The sequence below is a fragment of the Tinamus guttatus genome, unplaced genomic scaffold (assembly GCF_059628265.1).
Source record: "Tinamus guttatus ecotype Peru unplaced genomic scaffold, ASM5962826v1 Tinamus_guttatus_pri_ptg000089l, whole genome shotgun sequence".
Classification (NCBI taxonomy): domain Eukaryota; kingdom Metazoa; phylum Chordata; class Aves; order Tinamiformes; family Tinamidae; genus Tinamus; species Tinamus guttatus.
Genome location: NW_028288623.1, coordinates 2,138,108 through 2,155,677, shown reverse-complemented (window position 1 = coordinate 2,155,677; position 17,570 = coordinate 2,138,108). Strand labels below are relative to the sequence as shown.

Genomic DNA, 17,570 nt, shown 5'->3' with positions numbered 1-17,570 from the left:
GGCTCTCTCCTAATAGGCATTGGACTAGTGAGCAGGGAAAAAAAAATTGTCCTCCTAAGATTCAGCTTTCCTGCCTCCTTATCTCTTTCATACTGAGATCACCTGTACAGGTTTGTTTAAGAGCACTGCCAATTTGGAGGGAGGTTGCATCCATGAGATAGACAGTCTGTACACAGTGTGTGTGTATATGCATGCCTATGCAGGGGAGAAAAGGCTGCTGTATCCATATTACTAACCCCACTGTCAGTATTTCATAGGAAAAGGATTAAGTTGCCTTTGCCTACTGATTTTCAAATGGTGGATCATTCTCTTTTAATGTATCTATTTCTTCTGTATTGAACTGTGGTTTGAGGAGACTATCAGAATTAGACCTTTCATTTAGATAATGAAGGGAGACTGTGACTTGGATGCTGAAAAAGTTCCCTTCTCTCTTACCCTCATCTTTTTCAATATCATCTCATTCCAGACTCAGTTTTTAATTTTTTTCTCCTAGTAAATCCCCTCCGGGGATTCAGACCTGTATGTTTTAAGAAACCAGAACACCATGAATCCAATGGAATTGTACCTCAAAGGAATTCTTCAGCAACCTCTGCAAAAGCCTTGATTCTTCTAGAAGACGTCTGCGAGCAGCAGCATTCTCCAGCAGTTTCTCTTTTCTGAGTTGAAGACAAAAACGTGAAGTAAAAACCACAGAGTGGATTAGTTAGGATACGGGCTTTCAAATTTAACCTCCAAAAGCCACATGATCTAGCCCTTCAGTTCTAGGAAACAGTTGTTCATAACATGCAGTCTTCCTTGACTCAGACTGCCAGAGAAGATGCTCAGGACACTGCAGGAAGAACTATTTACAGAAGGTCATGTTTAACATATGTTCTTATTCTTTATATCTAATTCCTGCCTCTAAGAATGACCCTTAGTGCTTTTCACAGTCGATGGAACATAAGCTTAGCATGTTTGCATATGGAAAGACAGTGGACGTATTTGACACTGATACTGTCTGATAAACCAAAGCTACACCATCTTCTCATCTTTCTCCCAAATATGGGACTTCAGCACTTTATTCAAGTTAATGCAGGAATAAGATTCATATGTTTCTTTCATATAAAGGATATCCTCTTTAAATTTTGTACATTGCTTTTGCTCTACTATAGCACTGAATGTAACTGCCTCCACTACCAGCATTTGTTTAAGAGAGACAGTATGAAGCATTCTAAGAGAAATAAAATAATTCACATGAAAGGGCAAAATCTGATCAGAAAGAACTGTAAGTGCCCTAATGGAGAACTTGAGCAACGTTTTAAGGTCAGTTCCCTCAGAGTGATGAAAAAACAGTAAAGCACAAATGACCTTTCTTGATGATATTTAATGACAGCGAAGTATTTACTGGCACAGCGGGCTTCTGTGGGTTGTTTGAAGCACTGTCCCTAGGGCCAGGCCAGGATACAGAATTACAGGAAAACTGTCTTTTCCTGAACCCTGCCCTCCATTTAACTGTACTTTGGAAATCTCCTACTGAAATACTGACTAGACTCAAGCCAATTTGGCAGGACCACAGTGTGAGGCACAATGCTAAGTAAATGCAAACCAGTTTATGGTTTTCTTGAAACAGTCAAGGACTTCAGAGCACATGGGGAGAGTCTCACTGCAAAAGAAATGGGTGGTAGACATGTGAAGGAGTTGTCTTTACCTCCTCAGAATGGCCTGGCATCTGTTGGTGATGTTGTCTGAGTCATAGTGCTTGTTTTTTGCTAGCTGCTGAGCAAATGAAGCCATCTCATCGATTTTCTCCATCTGAGCTTCCAGGGCTTTCTCAAACTGCATGTGTTTACGCTGTAGGCTCTCCACACTAGACACTGAGTCCTGGACAAAATTCAACAATGGGAAGTTCCTTTTAGTGGCAGTTATTCTGTCCACTGCACTGATAATCCAAAAGCTAAATGGCATTTACCCCACATTTGTAAGCCATCAGGGAAATTCACTGGTCTTTGAAATTTATTGGCATCGAACCTGAGACTAGGAGCATAAATAATATTCTCTGCATGGTCTGAGGCCATTAATTCAGAGTCAGAACTGAACAACTGCTGGATTCTCAGCAGCTTCTGCTGAATGTTTTGCTACAAACAGCACCTCATGCCTCTCAGGAGATAGAGCTGATCTCCTCCTAATCATAAATCAATATGATTTATAGACAGAGGCTATTTTGGAAGCAAATATAGGATGCCAAAATGAGATCAAGGTTAAATGAACAAATATATCACAGAAAGAGGTTAAAACTAGGCTTCAGCTTTAACCCACTGAATTTTGGAAGAGCACAGATCCAGATCTGAATCTGAGGACTGCAGCCTGCCATTACAGTTAATCTCAAGAGAAATGTGGAATCTGACTTACTGTAATGTTTGTAACTCAAACTTAATGAATCAGAGTTCTCTTTTCAGCACCCCTCTGTACTTTTAATTTCAGAATCAGAAGCGTTAAAATGTTACTTTAGTAAGGTGAGTTTTCCTACTGTTCTAGAGGGAGCTGTAAAGCTCCTGAAGAAGCTCATCCCCTCAGAAGTTTCATATCAAATGGATTACAAAACATCTAAACAGCTGGATGTTTACATGAATTACTGCAATACCAAGTACTCACTGAGCTTTTATCCAGTGCACTGCTGAACTAAAAACGCCTGAAAAATGGGTGCCTCTCTCAAGTCTCTTGTACTTCAGCGGAGGGGCTGTGAATACACACCTCCAGGCTGAAAGTAACTAAGACAGATGCTGCTAGCATTAGTACCATTTGTACCAATCATGTCTACACTGAACTCGGAAGACGTAGCTGCAGGTCCTGCAGAGACAGCAGGGGTGGGATTTAATATTGCTTGTGTACTGCCTATACAGGTTGCATCAGTGTGTAGAGGCAGCATCCTGCATGGTTTTTATTGTGCCTGAGGTAGCTAATTTAAACTTATATTGGCTATGTCAGGAGTAACAGCAATGTTGACTTGCATGCTGCTGGTAAGCTCACTTGGGTCAGATATGACCCGTTAGGGATGCAGTCTCAGTTCCCCCCTGTAGCAGAGGTAGCTGGAATGTTTCATTACACTCTGCGCTGAGAAACCTATCCTGTCTGTGTGGAGTATCGAGGAAAGAAATCTGATCCTAAACTGTCAACAAGGCAGAGCAGCAACTTTGGAGGGAGAGTGATTGCAGGAAGGTTCAGCGCACAGCATCATACTTCTCTGTCCTTCAGACGGGGAATATTGTCATTTCTCTTAGTGTGGTTTCCCTGCATACCTACCCCTAGGTCCTCATTGGCTAGGAAAGCCTCTTTGCTGCTGAGCCAGCTCTCAATCTGCTCCACATAGCCATAGAATTTCTGTTCGGGGAGAAAAAGCAGGCATAAGTGTGCTGTAAAATAGAGGCAGTCATGACTTGGGCACGGCGCGCTGAAAAATAATTAACTTTCTGGGCTATTGCAAAAATTAATCAGATAGCAGTGTGTGACAATAAGCATTAGACATTGCAATAGCTATATACATGACTATAAATATTGTAGCTTCTTCCTTTACAGGAACTATTTCTTTCATCTCAGGTATATGGTAGAATACAAGTACTTATAGCATGTTTGCTAATAATGTAGACAGATTTCCATACTCTAGTCCTTAAAACTACAAATGTACCTTTACATTGAGAGTGCTGTGTAAAGTACTGGCCATGGAGACAGATGGTAATGCTGCCTGAAGTAAGCAGAAGGTAATATATAAAGAAGCATGAAAGCAGCACTTACCATATGCTTTAAGTTCTTATATATATGATTTTTTTAGAAGGTTCTAGCAGCACGAGCTGTTACTTCAGATATGTGACACTCCCCATTATAAGATCTCTGTTTCAGTTATTCCTAACTTTTGCCAACAAGCCATTTGGGCAGGAATTTTGTAAATGGGATGACTGTCTCAGGCAAGTATTTCTGGAAAACTTTAGCCAAAACAGTTTTTACATTAGAATAAAACCAGGGAAAAATATTTTGTCCACGATACATTTTTTTCAGACCGTTTCTTTAAAATGTATGTCTGTCTCCATGTCTGGGGGCTAGAGTTTGGAATTTGGTAGGACAGTGGTTTTCCATTTCAAACATGTGTCTTTAGACAGCTGCATGAGGATTTGTGTGAATTTTGCCAAGTTCTATAGCCTTTGAAAGACATAAGAGCACATACTGCACAGAAATGTTTTTGGATTGTAAAGATACAATTTTTAAAGGTCTTGCCATCATTGGACATACTCAGCCTTCATTATGCCTTCTGGAAACCACTGAAATATGAATTAAACCCAGGGTGTTATCAGTACACCTTTATTATGCCATCCTCACTTGATGGTAATTAAATCTTTTTAGTCTGCTGGATATACTGAGAAAAGTATATGGGATGTAAATGCAATGCTTTTTTTTTACTTATTTACTTACCTGTAAATCTTGAGCCTCAAATAATTTTGTATTTTGCTCCTGCCACGCTTGGATCAATTCAGACCAGGCTTGCTGTAGTCGGGAGAGGGACTGGTGAATCTCAGGGGTTGCATAGTGACCAGAATTGGCAAGTCTCTGACCATAGCTGCTGAGAGAGTTGAATCTTTCCACTCGTGCTTCAATCTCCTCCTAGAATATATTAGAAAGGTTGATGTCAAAGTTTAATGGAATGGCAACTTTTCAGGATACAGGCCTTAAGGGGAAGAATATGGACATTAACTTTCCAACACTAATATTTGTATGGAAAAACATTCATCTTTGAGCTATGGTACCGAAAGAGCATAGAATCACCTGAAAAAGAAATGTGGACAATAAATGGCTTTACTGCTCTAGGAACAGCTGGTCTTTTACAAATCAAAACTGAAAATCAATTAGGAACAGAATGGAAAGTGATTAGATTAAACCGACATGATTTTAAACATCCATGATACTCTATTCCCCATCTTTCCCCAGAAAGGTAGTTCTTATAAAATGAACAGTGCCTAGATTTTTTCCTCTCCTGCCAAATATTAGATTATTGCATCAAAGACACTATTTTACTTTGTTTCTTGAGGTTTAAATGAAATATATTAAACTTTTTCCTCTGGTCTGAAGAAAGGATTGAGTATGTCTGTATATTGAATCCTTGAGGTAAAAACATACCAAGCAATCTTGAGTCCTGCAAGCTGAATTTAGAATTTCCAATGAAAACCAGCTGAAAATAACTCTGCGCTGAAATAACAACGTGCACCAACTTGCAAAGCATCTCAAAACTATGGCATGGGCTACTAAATGTTTCAAATTAGGATTTTTGTTTTTAGGGTTTATTCTTTATTTGGGTTGGCCAATCTTAGCTCACATATCTATAAGAAGAGAGCCGCTTTGTTTTTAATTCAGATCAGCTCCTTATGTTTAATTTTAGGCTCTCCAAAGGACTTTGGTTTGCATCACTAGCCTGAATGAAAAAATAATCCGTTTTGTCTTATCTGTAATTTTATCTTAGTGAACATACTGTAGAAGAACATTTCTTGGATTCTGCCTTCTCTGTAAGACTGTCTTGGATCTGCTTGGCTTCTTTTACTAATAGATACTGAAGGCCCAGATCTTGCTGCTTTCAGAACTGGAATAAAGCAGTGGGTTGGGGTATTTCTATTGTACCAAAGAACTATTAGCACAGTTAAGTAAGTGGATGACATGAAAATGTACTGTTAAAATAGAAGCTTCAAAGAGTAGGGGACACCAACTGTGGAGTATTAAGTTCAGAATTGAAACAGAATCATAACAAGTTATTTATTCTAGTAATGGGACAATTTAGAAAATTCACAAAAAATATTAGCCGTGAAAAGAATGTGTGGTACTGGGATATGAAGTGTTTCAGCAGTAAATGTATCGTACCAACAAATGCAACAGCAATTTAAAGCCCTGTGTGAAAAAATTGCTGGTTTTATTTTCCTCCCAGGCGGAGGGAGACAAATGGCAAAAGCTAGCCCAAAGCTAGCATCGACTAGTACACGTTTTGGCAATCTAAGCAAACAGATCAGCACTAAGTGTGTTTTGAGGCAGGATCAGGCGTTTTTTTCCTGCAGTGTTGTACAAAAGTACAGGTAATGCAGCTTTCTAGGACTTCCTGCAGAAACATGAACTGCCAAGCAGACCATGGGTTAGATTTCTGTGAATACACAGATGACTCCTATTCTTACCATGTCACTGAAAATAGTTTGTTCACCATGTTACTGACAGGTACATGCAGCAAGGTCCTGCTGTGTCTGCAGAAAATAATTCCCATGGGAAAGACCACCAGGATATTCAACTGGGAGTAACAGTGATACTTGCCTTTCTCCCCTGATGTTCCTCGATCATGCTTTCTGCTTCATTCGGGCTTTTAGGAAGCCCTGTCGCTTCCATTAAGCCTTTGATGTTTTGGATCCAATCTAGCATCTCCTTCACTTCAGAATTAAACTTCTGCAACTGATATGAGGCTGCCAGCTTCTCTTTCCTGCCACACAATGTGCAGTTTAGCATTAGCCAACACAAATTTCCCTAGCATTCTTTTCTTCCCCACCTCCAGAAAAACAAAAGTGTCCTAGGAGAAGTTGAATGGCATAAGTGAATTTGAACCTGCTAGCTTTCCCTTACAGCTCCCTACAGTCTCCACGTTGAAAGCAAAGTCTCAAAAGACACATGCTGTATTATCCTCTATATTATCTATGGTTCATTAAGACAAGAACTGTAAAAATCTTCCTAGCAGTTGCCTGCAGCAACCATTACAGCTCAGTCCTAAGCCTTTGTTGTTTCGGAAAAACCCAAGAGAAGGATCTTCCATAACAACACAAAACTAAGTCTTGCACATAGGGTTCATGACAGATTTCATCTGATAGTCTGGAGGCATTTTCGTAACATTATTTAGTGGAATAATACTGGAATTGGATAGGTTTTCCTGAAATCACGTCTGTGGAATTTTTTTGTACCAAGTTATTCTAGTTCCAATGCAGATGTCTTAGCTGCCTGTGCAAGATTTTGTTAAGGATCCTCAAAGAATTTTGGAAAGATTTGTGACCCCAGGGAGCAGTTTTGCTCCTGTTGAGAGATGTTCAGACCACTTTACCTTTGTTTGGCTTGCCCCTGGAGTCGTAGCCAGTTGTTTTTCATCTCATGTTGCTTCATAGTCAGTCTGTCATTTATGGATGGATTCCTTGTGGAAAGGCGGAAAGATTCCAGTTCTAGGGGCTGGGAAGAGATTTATAGTAGACTGACTTTAGGCCAAATGGTTATATTCATTCCTGAGTTTGCCTTCAAGAACAAGCAGTTCCTTTAAAGATCCCAGTTTTCAAAACTGAGTACGTACATTGCAAGAACATAATATACAAAAGGGACTTGTTTAATGCACACCAGATACATAGGTATTTGCAAGAAATTGCCCACATGGGCAAACAGATATGGGTGTTGCTTAGTATGCAAGACGACAGTTAAGATGACAATTTTGCAGAGTGGGGACAAGTACAGAACAAAGTGATAATTATCATCTTCAATAGCCTAAACTAAGATAGGTAGTGAGATACACTTAGAGATACAGCAGTACACAGGAGCAACCAGACTTGACTTTCAACATCAGACTGGAAACTCCTTCATTACTGCTTCATAAAACAGCAGTTCCAAAACATAACTTTCAATATTACGTAAACATAACTTTCAATTCTAGTTGATGCTTTTTTTTTTAATGACATCTCAGTTTTATAGTTGCTATCTTTCTTCTGTAACTCCATCAAGTTGATGAAAATGAAGAATTTAATTTATACAGAAAGAAGAATGTCCCAGGATGGTTTTAATCCATAAAATGGATTAATAATGACCCCTACCATTACTCCATTAATAAAGATCCATAATAATGAATATTATACTTTGGATATTATTTGTAGCAATATCAAAAATAATCTCCATCTTGGCTCATCTTCCTGTTTCTATGCAGCATTCCCCCATGTAGCCTTGCTAATCCTTGCTAATTCATTGCTAATTGTGGAATGCTGAATGGTGATCACCCACTTCTCACATGATAAATATGAGAGTTAGCTAGTAAAGTCATAAGGTGTGAAGGTATCACCTGCTACATATTGCTGTGAAGAAAAGAAACTTTCTCTAAAGTTTGCAAAAAAATACATTCCATATGAAAAACCTTAGTATCTGTTCAACAGTGAAAATGGTGAAAGGGTATCATGGATTTCTGCTGCTGCACTTCAGTAGAATCAGCTAAAAGCATAAAAAACACAACAACAACAAAAACACAAGTATTTAATGTTCTGATTAAACCATGCACATTGGAGCATGGTTTACAAGAGTTTTACAAGAATAAGAGCTGATCAGGGAATGATACCCTAAGATTTTGTGTTCTGATGACTATATAAAAAAACATCACTGCAGCTTTAGCAGAGCTGAAGTCAACATTTCGGTTCATGTCAACACAGAAAATAGGGGAAAGATTGAGAGTTAAATTTGGATTCCACACTTTCCAAGAGATAAAGGACAGTGTAATATTTCCAAGAAGCAAAAATAATCATTGCTATAGCATCCTTTGTGTAGTCCCACTTCTTACCTCCATTTTGGACTTTATAACACTGATTTCTCTCTCCATCTCTTCATGCCTTCGAATCAGGTTTTCCACAGTTTCCACATCTTTCCCATAATCCAGCGCTTGTATTAATGCACTCTGAAAGGGGTAAGAGAGAAGATGGTAAAAATAGATCCCAGTCTTTTAGCCTCTTAGAGCTGTACTGTGATCACTGCACCTTCTTGTGTTTCTTCCCTGTATGATGTTTTATCAGACCACAGGCAGATATCTTTAACGCAGTTAAAGTGCCCAGTTAGTTACCTAATTCCCTTTATCATCATCAGGAAAGAAGGAGGCACTGTTGGAGCATGATTCATTGTACTTCTAAGAGGAAATCTAAAACAGGTTAGATGGACTGAGCTCTACAAGCATCTATTTCTTCCGCCAGTCAGTTCGAAAGAAGGACATGGGTGACTATTTTGGATACAGCATTTAGTCACCAAGGTAAAAAGCTAGTTGGAAATCTTATTTGACTACAGAATATTTATTAGAATCATAAAATCAAGGAAAACCGTGAAGAACTGTGGATTACATGAGTCTGGAAGTCATCTAGCCCAGCCTGTGCTCAAAGAAGAAGCATCTTATATGCTGCTCAGGGCTCAGTTCAATTGACATCTGAACATTATAAAGGATGGACACTCCACAGTCTCTCTGGGTAATGTCTTTCAGTGTCTGATCACTCTCAACTTTTTTTTTTTCCCCCTTTAAATCTAACGGAAACTTCCCTTGTTGTAAACTGTGTTTACTAACTATTCTTTCACTGTGAACCTCTGAGAAATGCCTGGTTTCATCTTCTCTGTAACCTCCCATTAGATAGTAAAAAGTAGCACCTACTTATTGCAGACCTCATCTATAGCTCATGAAAATACATTCCAAGTTTACATTTTTAACTATGAATGATTTAGAGTTGGTAATCTGTGAAGTGTTTGTATGATACTTCAGCCATCCTACAAAATCAGTACACAGAAAATTATCAAAAGAACTGCTGGATACTCTCTAGCATTTAGGCTGCCTGGGTTCATCATCTGTTGCCAAAATAGAATCTGGTTGAATGGTGAGGAACATTTTCTTGTGTCTATCAATAAAAATGTAAGAACTCACCTTCTCACTAATTCTTTCAGTGATGTCATCAATCTCCCTGATTAGGGCATGAATTTCTAGGGCTCCCTCTAACTTCTTTCTGTATGTATTCAAGTTCCCATGGAAACTGTTCCACCTGTTTTTGAAAAGGACATTTTAGAGGTGAGGACTTCCAAAAGTGAGTTTCATGACTCAAATCTAAGCCTGGATTTCTGAGCTACCTTGTCCACTGACCTACCCAGTAACAGAGAGACTACACAGAGGGAGAGCATTAGCCTGACAGAATAAATACCCAGCCATCTGGATACATCTATTCTCAGTCTAGACTTTGAATCTTTGAATCACTCTGTTGTGATTTAATAGGAGTAAGATGAACTACATCAGGATGACTACATGGACAGATGTAAGTGGCTTAGCTCTCGAAATGCAGTTTGCAAAGTGCAGCAATCCAGCATATTCACCTCCAAGGCTAGAAACATGGCCGAGCCCTGCTGTATTAGATAAACCTTCTGGGTAACTGCTAAGGGTCTCCTCAGGCAACTCCACTACCTGATACTTGGCAGCCATAATATTAAAGGAGAAAGTATGTATTGTAACTCCTCCTCTTCACCCGCTTCAGAGACCTGATCTTCCTTTCCTGTTTCTGCTTCACATGGAAGCTTAAAGACATACTCACTTCTCATTGAGCTGCTTCCGGCGCTGATATATTGTCTTTGTTTCCTCCTTGTTCTGTCTCTCCAGCTTCATGGCCAGGACATTGATAGCTTTAATGTGTGCATCATCCACTGTCACCTCCTGGAAAGCGAGAAAAGTACCAAAGGTTTGTGTTCAAAACTCTTGCTGAACTTTCTACTGACACATTAAAAACAACAATAAAGCAAGTGTGATGCCCCAGTGCTAGAAATTTTAGACATGTTTGCTCTGCTAACATGTTCTTAACCACAGCCAGATGAGAATAAGGTAGAGATAAGAAAGAATATTAATGGCTATAGATACAAAGATCATCTAGGTCTAGACAAGGACCCTTACAGCTTCCTATCTACTCCTTGACCTTGACAATCCATAAGTCTGGTTGCAAGATATGTCATTATTTATTCTTCTAAAGCAGTATCATTGTATCTTAAAAGGTATGCTAAACCTTGAGAGAGTTTTCTACTCATGTACCAGTGTACTGTAGAAGGGAAAATATTTGCACATAGCACATATAATTTGGCCTATAGTGGAACGGTTGTTCTTTTGGAGCACGACCGACAGCCAACACTGAACACTGTTCCAAGATTCAAAAATATTCTCTTTTCATAAAACCAGTAAATTGCACACTTAGCAGAGAGACATCAATCACTAGTGCAGCCAAAGCACAGCTGCAAGATGCCAGTACACTGTTAATAGCAGTACTGACTCCATTTGTATTTTATTTATGCTATGTCCATGCCAAGATGCACATTTCCATATGTAGTTGACTATTATACACAGCTGTAAAGTAAACAAGAAAAGGCAGCAGACAGTAAGATATTACTTCTACAGAGACCCTGCAGTGTCCTCCCCTGGGAACTAGCAGAACTGGGTCAAAGACTATGAATAGAAACTCAGGCAGCCATTAAGGCAGAGAGGTTGTTCCCTGTCCTCATCTCAGATTTGTCTCATTAGACAAACTAACTTCTAGGTTTCTAGAGAAACCTAGACTAGCACCTATGGCCAGGAGTTTTCTGTGGCACACACCACCACCAAAAGTCTCCCTTAGTCTGTGGTGAGACTTTTGTGCAGACTTACACTGCCTGGGACTCTTATCTTTCACCATCTCTGCTTTACTGCTACGAGCTGTAGCCGAGCCCTGGCTCTATCCCTTAGCTCATGGCTCAGCTGATGACTGAAGGGTCTCTCACTGATTCTCTGGTACTGAAGTTCGATTAATTTGGCTCTTGGTTCTGATTCAGTGCTAATGCACTGCCACAGAAAATCCTGGGGGGCTCTGAAAAAGGAAGCCCAGGGTATTTTCCCTAGCGCCAGGAGTCTCTATGCTATTATTCTGCATAGAAGAGGATTGCCTTCTGCTGCCACTGGGCAAGAAAAATAAAAGATAGGAGCTGCCGTAACAGGAACTGGCAACAAGAGAGAACAGAGAATACAGAGAATATTAGAAGATACCACTAGGGTAAACCTCACTCAGTAAGCCCTAATACACCCATTCCCAGACCTTCATCACCATTTCCAGGCCAGTAAATCAGCACAGCAGTCTTCTTCGTGACACTGGGACCTTTTTGTCCACATCTGTATCAGTCCATACAAAAGGAGAGGAGACAAAGCTGCTGCAAAGGCACCCCCTCCACAGATGGTCTTACAGCGCTCAGTGGCAGGAGCTGAAGAATGTCACCAGCCCTGTCATGGCAGGGCCTGCTCCTAGGGTTTGGTGTCCAGGACAGCACATCCCACTATGGGCAAGAGAGGCAGCTGGTGCAACTCATCACCACAAAGGAGACTCAGATCCAGCACAGAAATACAAACTGTGCAGCTGTCCTGTCACGTTGCTGCTATCTGAAGTGTAAACCATTGCTACATTTTACTAAATGCCAGATTATTAATATTATGATTCATGACTTACCACATGTGCTGTATCAACAAAGACCCTACAAGATTTATTCATTGCATTTACTCATTCATGTGCATGACGGATATGAGAAACTTGTCTGTCATGACAAGGGAAGGGAGAAATATAGGAGGGAAATGGATAGAGAGGTCAACTTTTTTTTGAAGAGTTTGTCCATCACCAGTCAGTATCAACTTGTAGATTCAAAGAAATCCAGCTGAAATAAACATTTTAATCCACTTTTGGGTGGAAATCACTGTGGCTTGAAGACTTCACAACCCAAATTGTAAGTTTGCCCTTTAAGTTACTTCAGGCATATGCACGCAGCTCTTCAGCCATGTTGTGCAATCTGAAGTTTCAGATCCCCTCAGAAGCACGTGACAGCTCTGCTCAGATACCAGCAAAGCAGAAGACACAATGATAGCACAATGATACAACGACTATTTTAATAGCTTACAAAATGGTAATGCTTTGAACCCCCTGATCTTTCCTTGCCTCAGGATACTGAACAGTCCTTGCTATGTGGATACGCCGCTGGGCTGAAAAGGTAACTGCTGCTCCATGTAACTAGTCACACCAGGAGTGTAGAGACAGGCATGGAAAACACCTCTTACCCCTGATGCTGCTCCACGGAACTCATTCAGCTTTTTCATCAGCTGCAGGCAGTGTTCATAGTCATTTCCCACGTCACCTATGTTAATCATAACTTCCTGGGGAAAGAGGCATCCAACAGGCAAATATTTAGGTTAGCACACAACGTTCCCCAGTGCTTATGGTGATCCGGCAAAAGAGACTCCCCTCAGCTCACCATGACCCACCAGCTCTGTGAGGTTCTGCCTCTACAAACTACTACCTTATAGCTTCTGGCAGAGCCTCTTCTGATCTTTAAATAACTATGAGCCATACTCCCAGCTCTCCTAATACAAAACTGATCGCCAAACTTGCCACTACATGAAAACTTGGTGGATAAAGTGACTATTTTTTTCACTATTAGAAAGAGAAGCTTTGAGATTTGATACAAAATGAGGGGAAATGTTAGTTTTCCAATGTTTGAAGTCTTCATTTCTATATTTCAGGAGAAATATACATGATAACACTGCCAATAATCACAGTCTCTTTATGTGTTTTTTGAATGACAAGATGTGTTAATACTGTCCGACCATCTCTGGAATGAAAACAGGCCAGAACATTTTTAGATTTTGTTGAACCTGTTCTTCAATATTGCTTGTAGAACACTTCCTGATTCTCCCATGCAAAAGACACTAATACTCCAGAAGGTGACACCAAAAATTCACTGTTAAATAGCAGGTCTCTAGTGTGCAGCTTTGGTTAAATACAGGAATTTACTCACCTTCTCCCTAATCCAGGCTTCCACCTGGTCCACCTTCTGGAGAAATTCAAGGAAATCCCGGCTATCCTCCAGCATCTTTCCCCGGGCAGCAACAGCTCTCTTCAACTTCTCCCAATGCTCATGAAGTGTGCGGACTTGACGACGGATCTCTGCTGATTTTGGGTGGCCTTTTGACACAAGGGCTTCTCCTTTCTTAATGTTCAGAAGACAGAATTAGAAATGAAGGTTGTTACTCATTTGTAATGCAATTACTATGCTACATTACCTTTTTAGCAGGAGTCTCTCACATACTTAACCTGTCCTGCATAATAAATCACTAATGTAAATCCTCACCTCCCCACCAATGGCATTCAGCTGGAAAGTCTTTACTTATGGAGGGAATAAAGTACAGTAAATTTGATCTTTCCCCTGACAGGATGACATTCATGGCATGGAAACTCCAGCAGAGGTATTACAGATGACTGTGCCCTTCAGGTAAGTGATTCACCCCTTGAAACTGAAACCAGTTTCAAATAAAACATTCAGAAATTGGGCACGAAATCCCACTTACATCCTGTAGCAGCAATCACCCCATACAAAGAAGTCCATGGCATCTGTCTATTTGGATAATAAGGAAAGATGGAAGTTTCCTGCATACAGGAATTTAAAAAAATCTCCCTGCTGTAAATTAACTCCGTGGCATTGCAATTGTGTTCTTGTCGCACAGGTAGAAAGACTGATTAAGAGCTAGTGAACAAAATACCTACTCCTTCTACCCGTCCTTCTTTGGACAGAATCTTTCAGTAAACTCCAAAAACAGTGGCAGACTGTGAGCATTACCTTACTAACAGCTGTGATGATTTCTTCATTTGCTAAAATCTCGGCCTCAAAGACCTGATGCTTCTGCAGCAGCTTCATTTTGTCGTGCAGGTTGCTGGGGTCTTGTATGGAAGGATCTTCTAGCTTCTGCATGCGCTCACTGATCCAGTCTTCTGCCTGCGCCGTGAGAAGCATCAGAGTTAGCACGGCCACTACATGCCACCCTGCAGCCTTGTTCCAAAATAAACCATTGCTCTGTGCAGCTGACTGAGCCTGGACTAGGTAGAGTGAGCAAGGAACTGACAGTCAGGGTTGCCCTTCTGAACTTGAGAGGAAATAAATGACAATCAGAATGAAAACAGTTTTTATATGACCACAAGAATAACGAAAAATATTTGCAGGCCCACATTTTATCACAAGCCATAAAAAGAATATGCAATCTTCTGGAATAGACTCTTGAACAGATATGCAGGTTTAACATGGTAGACACCTTTATGATCAGATTATGACAGATGGACCTTGGATTTAGGGCTCTGAATTTCATATTCTGTCTTTGCCACTGACTGACTTGTAATATGGGTTGAGATTCTTAAAAATTCTGTACCTCATCTATGAAACAGTAGTGACATTTCCTGATTTCAGAAATGCTGTGAGATCCAGATATAATAATAGAAGAATGTGAAGCAAATAAAACCTAATCCATAGGATCAAGCATGAGTCAAATTACCTGAAACCCAATAAAACTCTGTATTTGCTTCACTTCATTCAAAATGTTCTAACCAGGAATGTGGGATTCCAGCACAGAGGGGAACCTTGAGGACTAACAGGTAAGTGTTACCTGCAATCGTATTTCTCTTAAAAAATTATTTCTTAGGAATATTAAGATTCAAATGTTTGGGTTTTCAATGCAGGACGAATAAATTAGACAATAGGAGAGTTAGTGCTCCATATTTTTTTGCAAGTTTTATAACCTTCAATCCTCAGCACTGAGGATTGAACATTTTTATCATTTTCTATCATATCAGTTTCAATACACATATTCTATCCGTCAAGGCACTGAGAACTGAACACCTGACATATCTTGTAACTGATCTTGTTGTGCTCCGACCACTGGAGTGCACCGATGTTTTGACTACATAAGAACAGTAAATGGTTGCCAGCTTTATCAGCTTCAAAGTCTCTCAGCTGCCCTTGTACAACTGCACTAAATGCACACAGAGCTTGACAGCAGCTCAACAGGGGAGAATTTTCCCTGTTAATTAATTATTTGAAGTACTGTTTCAGCTGTTGCAATTATGGCTGCATCAACAGCAACAGAAATAACTTACATTAACAGCACAGTCTCCAAAAAACATTCCCCTCTGAAGTACAGTTAGAAGCTCAAAGAACAGCCTTATGTCAAGGTTGTGCAGGAAAGCAAACTGTCATCTGCTCTTTTCATTTCTGACACTCTGCTCACAAGCTAGGGCCTTCTCCCATTACCCAGCCACACATTAACGCTTTAAGGACACTTAACTGGCTTCTCATCTGAATGAGGGAAGCTACAGGTACAGTCAAGACTGAGAAACAAATGGGTCCCCTGCATATAACCACTCACAGGGCGATTTTTCTCCTGCTGTCAGTACTAAGCAGCTGGCTAATGACAGAAGTGAGCAGAGCCATTCAGTGATCAGTGACCACTACTCTCTGCTAATACAAAAATTACGTGTGATCAATGGGAGTAACTAAAGATGACTGCAGGAATTGTCACGGGACCTGAGCTATGGAGCTGGATCTCCCAATAAGTAAGAATAAACGATGATCTCACTGCTTGCACAGCTAAACTCAAAACTCATCCCCGAAATTCAGCTGTCCTTTGGGAGCCATTTTCATCTAAGAACTTGTGCACACCCAGAACATCATCAGAATGAAATGAAACATTCCATTCTACCCACCAAAGAGGAAAACCTGCATGACTGTAATTTTTAAAAATTCCTTGGTGGCATTCACATTCTGTAGGAGTAGGCAATGAATTTAGATGGGCTAGGTAAATGAGCAGCTAGTGTAACAACAAAATCTCCCTGGAGAACCCTTGGCTGAGTGAATGCAGAGGATATTAGATGAGAAAAGGGAAATGTTACTTAATAGAGTGGGCCAGCAGGCTCTGTAAGTGCAATTCAGGAAGAGCAGAATGAAGGTGCACCCAACCCCAAGCACTGACCCAAAAAGTACAGAGAGATAGAAGGATATGCAAAAATATTCCTAGCTGGTGGATTGACTGTATGCCTAGGAGAACACTGACAGTTTCTCTGCTAGGAGGATGTTTACAGCCCTGTGACCTTTTCATCAGATGCACATTGCTCTTTCGAAAATACTAGCACTGTGCAATGCATCATCCACTCCATTTGCTTCCTCTGCTGGTCTACAAGGTGGCCTGGCTGTGAGGTGGCTTTCCAGTGACAGGAGAAGTATGGCTACATAACATGGGATAATATTTGGCTGATAGAATCTATTTAAAAAAGAGAGTGCAGCTCTGGCTCTTTAATGTAGCCAAAGAAGAAAATATTTAAATGTCTGATTACTTTTAGGTGAGTTCCACATGTATCATCCTATAAATGAAATTTTAGGAACTGCTTATTTTTGGATTACTCTCTTAAAAAAAGGAAATAGTTGTCAGCAGGAGCTGTATTACAAGCATGTGTTTTCCTTTGGTGACAATCCTAATTGGACCTGTGTCAAGACATTTGTCCTTCACATGGGCTGAGAGGTGACCAAGCACCTGCAGGTTTTCTTCCAACTGTGGGGAAATTCCAGGGGATGCAGCAGGATAAGGGGTGCCATTTTTAAGCCAGACCAGTAGGCTTAAAAATGTCCCTCTGGGTCTGCTGTTTATGCCAGCACATGGGATGCTAGCATGTTTTTCACTTGCACATTGTGCTGCCCTGTAAAAGGGTGACTTGTATGCCTTTCCAACAGTTTTGCCAGGAGCAGAGTTACTCAGTTGTAGGACTTAGGCCAGAACAAGAGAGACAGAGGATAACATGCTCTACAGAGACAAGTGCAGGGCCGCTGAGCCGCTGTTACAGCACTGGCTTGGAGGTCTTCAGTGAACACTCTCTAGCAAAGTCAGGTGCCCTCCCCCATATTCCTTTCCACTTTGTATACACCCCAAATTGAAACATCCATTTTTTTTCCCC

The 17,570-nt window shown here is 40.4% G+C and overlaps 1 protein-coding gene across 1 annotated transcript in view; it reads right to left on the bottom strand.

The window, feature by feature from the left end:
• The window catches only part of SPTBN5 (spectrin beta, non-erythrocytic 5), an 88,381-nt gene that overhangs the window by 19,147 nt on the left and 51,664 nt on the right, over window positions 1–17,570 (bottom strand). The window contains 12 exon segments of the mRNA XM_088520482.1: window positions 566–656; window positions 1,688–1,860; window positions 3,280–3,357; window positions 4,441–4,629; window positions 6,313–6,475; window positions 7,085–7,206; window positions 8,567–8,680; window positions 9,683–9,797; window positions 10,338–10,456; window positions 12,860–12,955; window positions 13,597–13,788; window positions 14,416–14,571. Of these exon segments, the coding sequence (XP_088376608.1) occupies window positions 566–656; window positions 1,688–1,860; window positions 3,280–3,357; window positions 4,441–4,629; window positions 6,313–6,475; window positions 7,085–7,206; window positions 8,567–8,680; window positions 9,683–9,797; window positions 10,338–10,456; window positions 12,860–12,955; window positions 13,597–13,788; window positions 14,416–14,571 (1,608 nt within the window).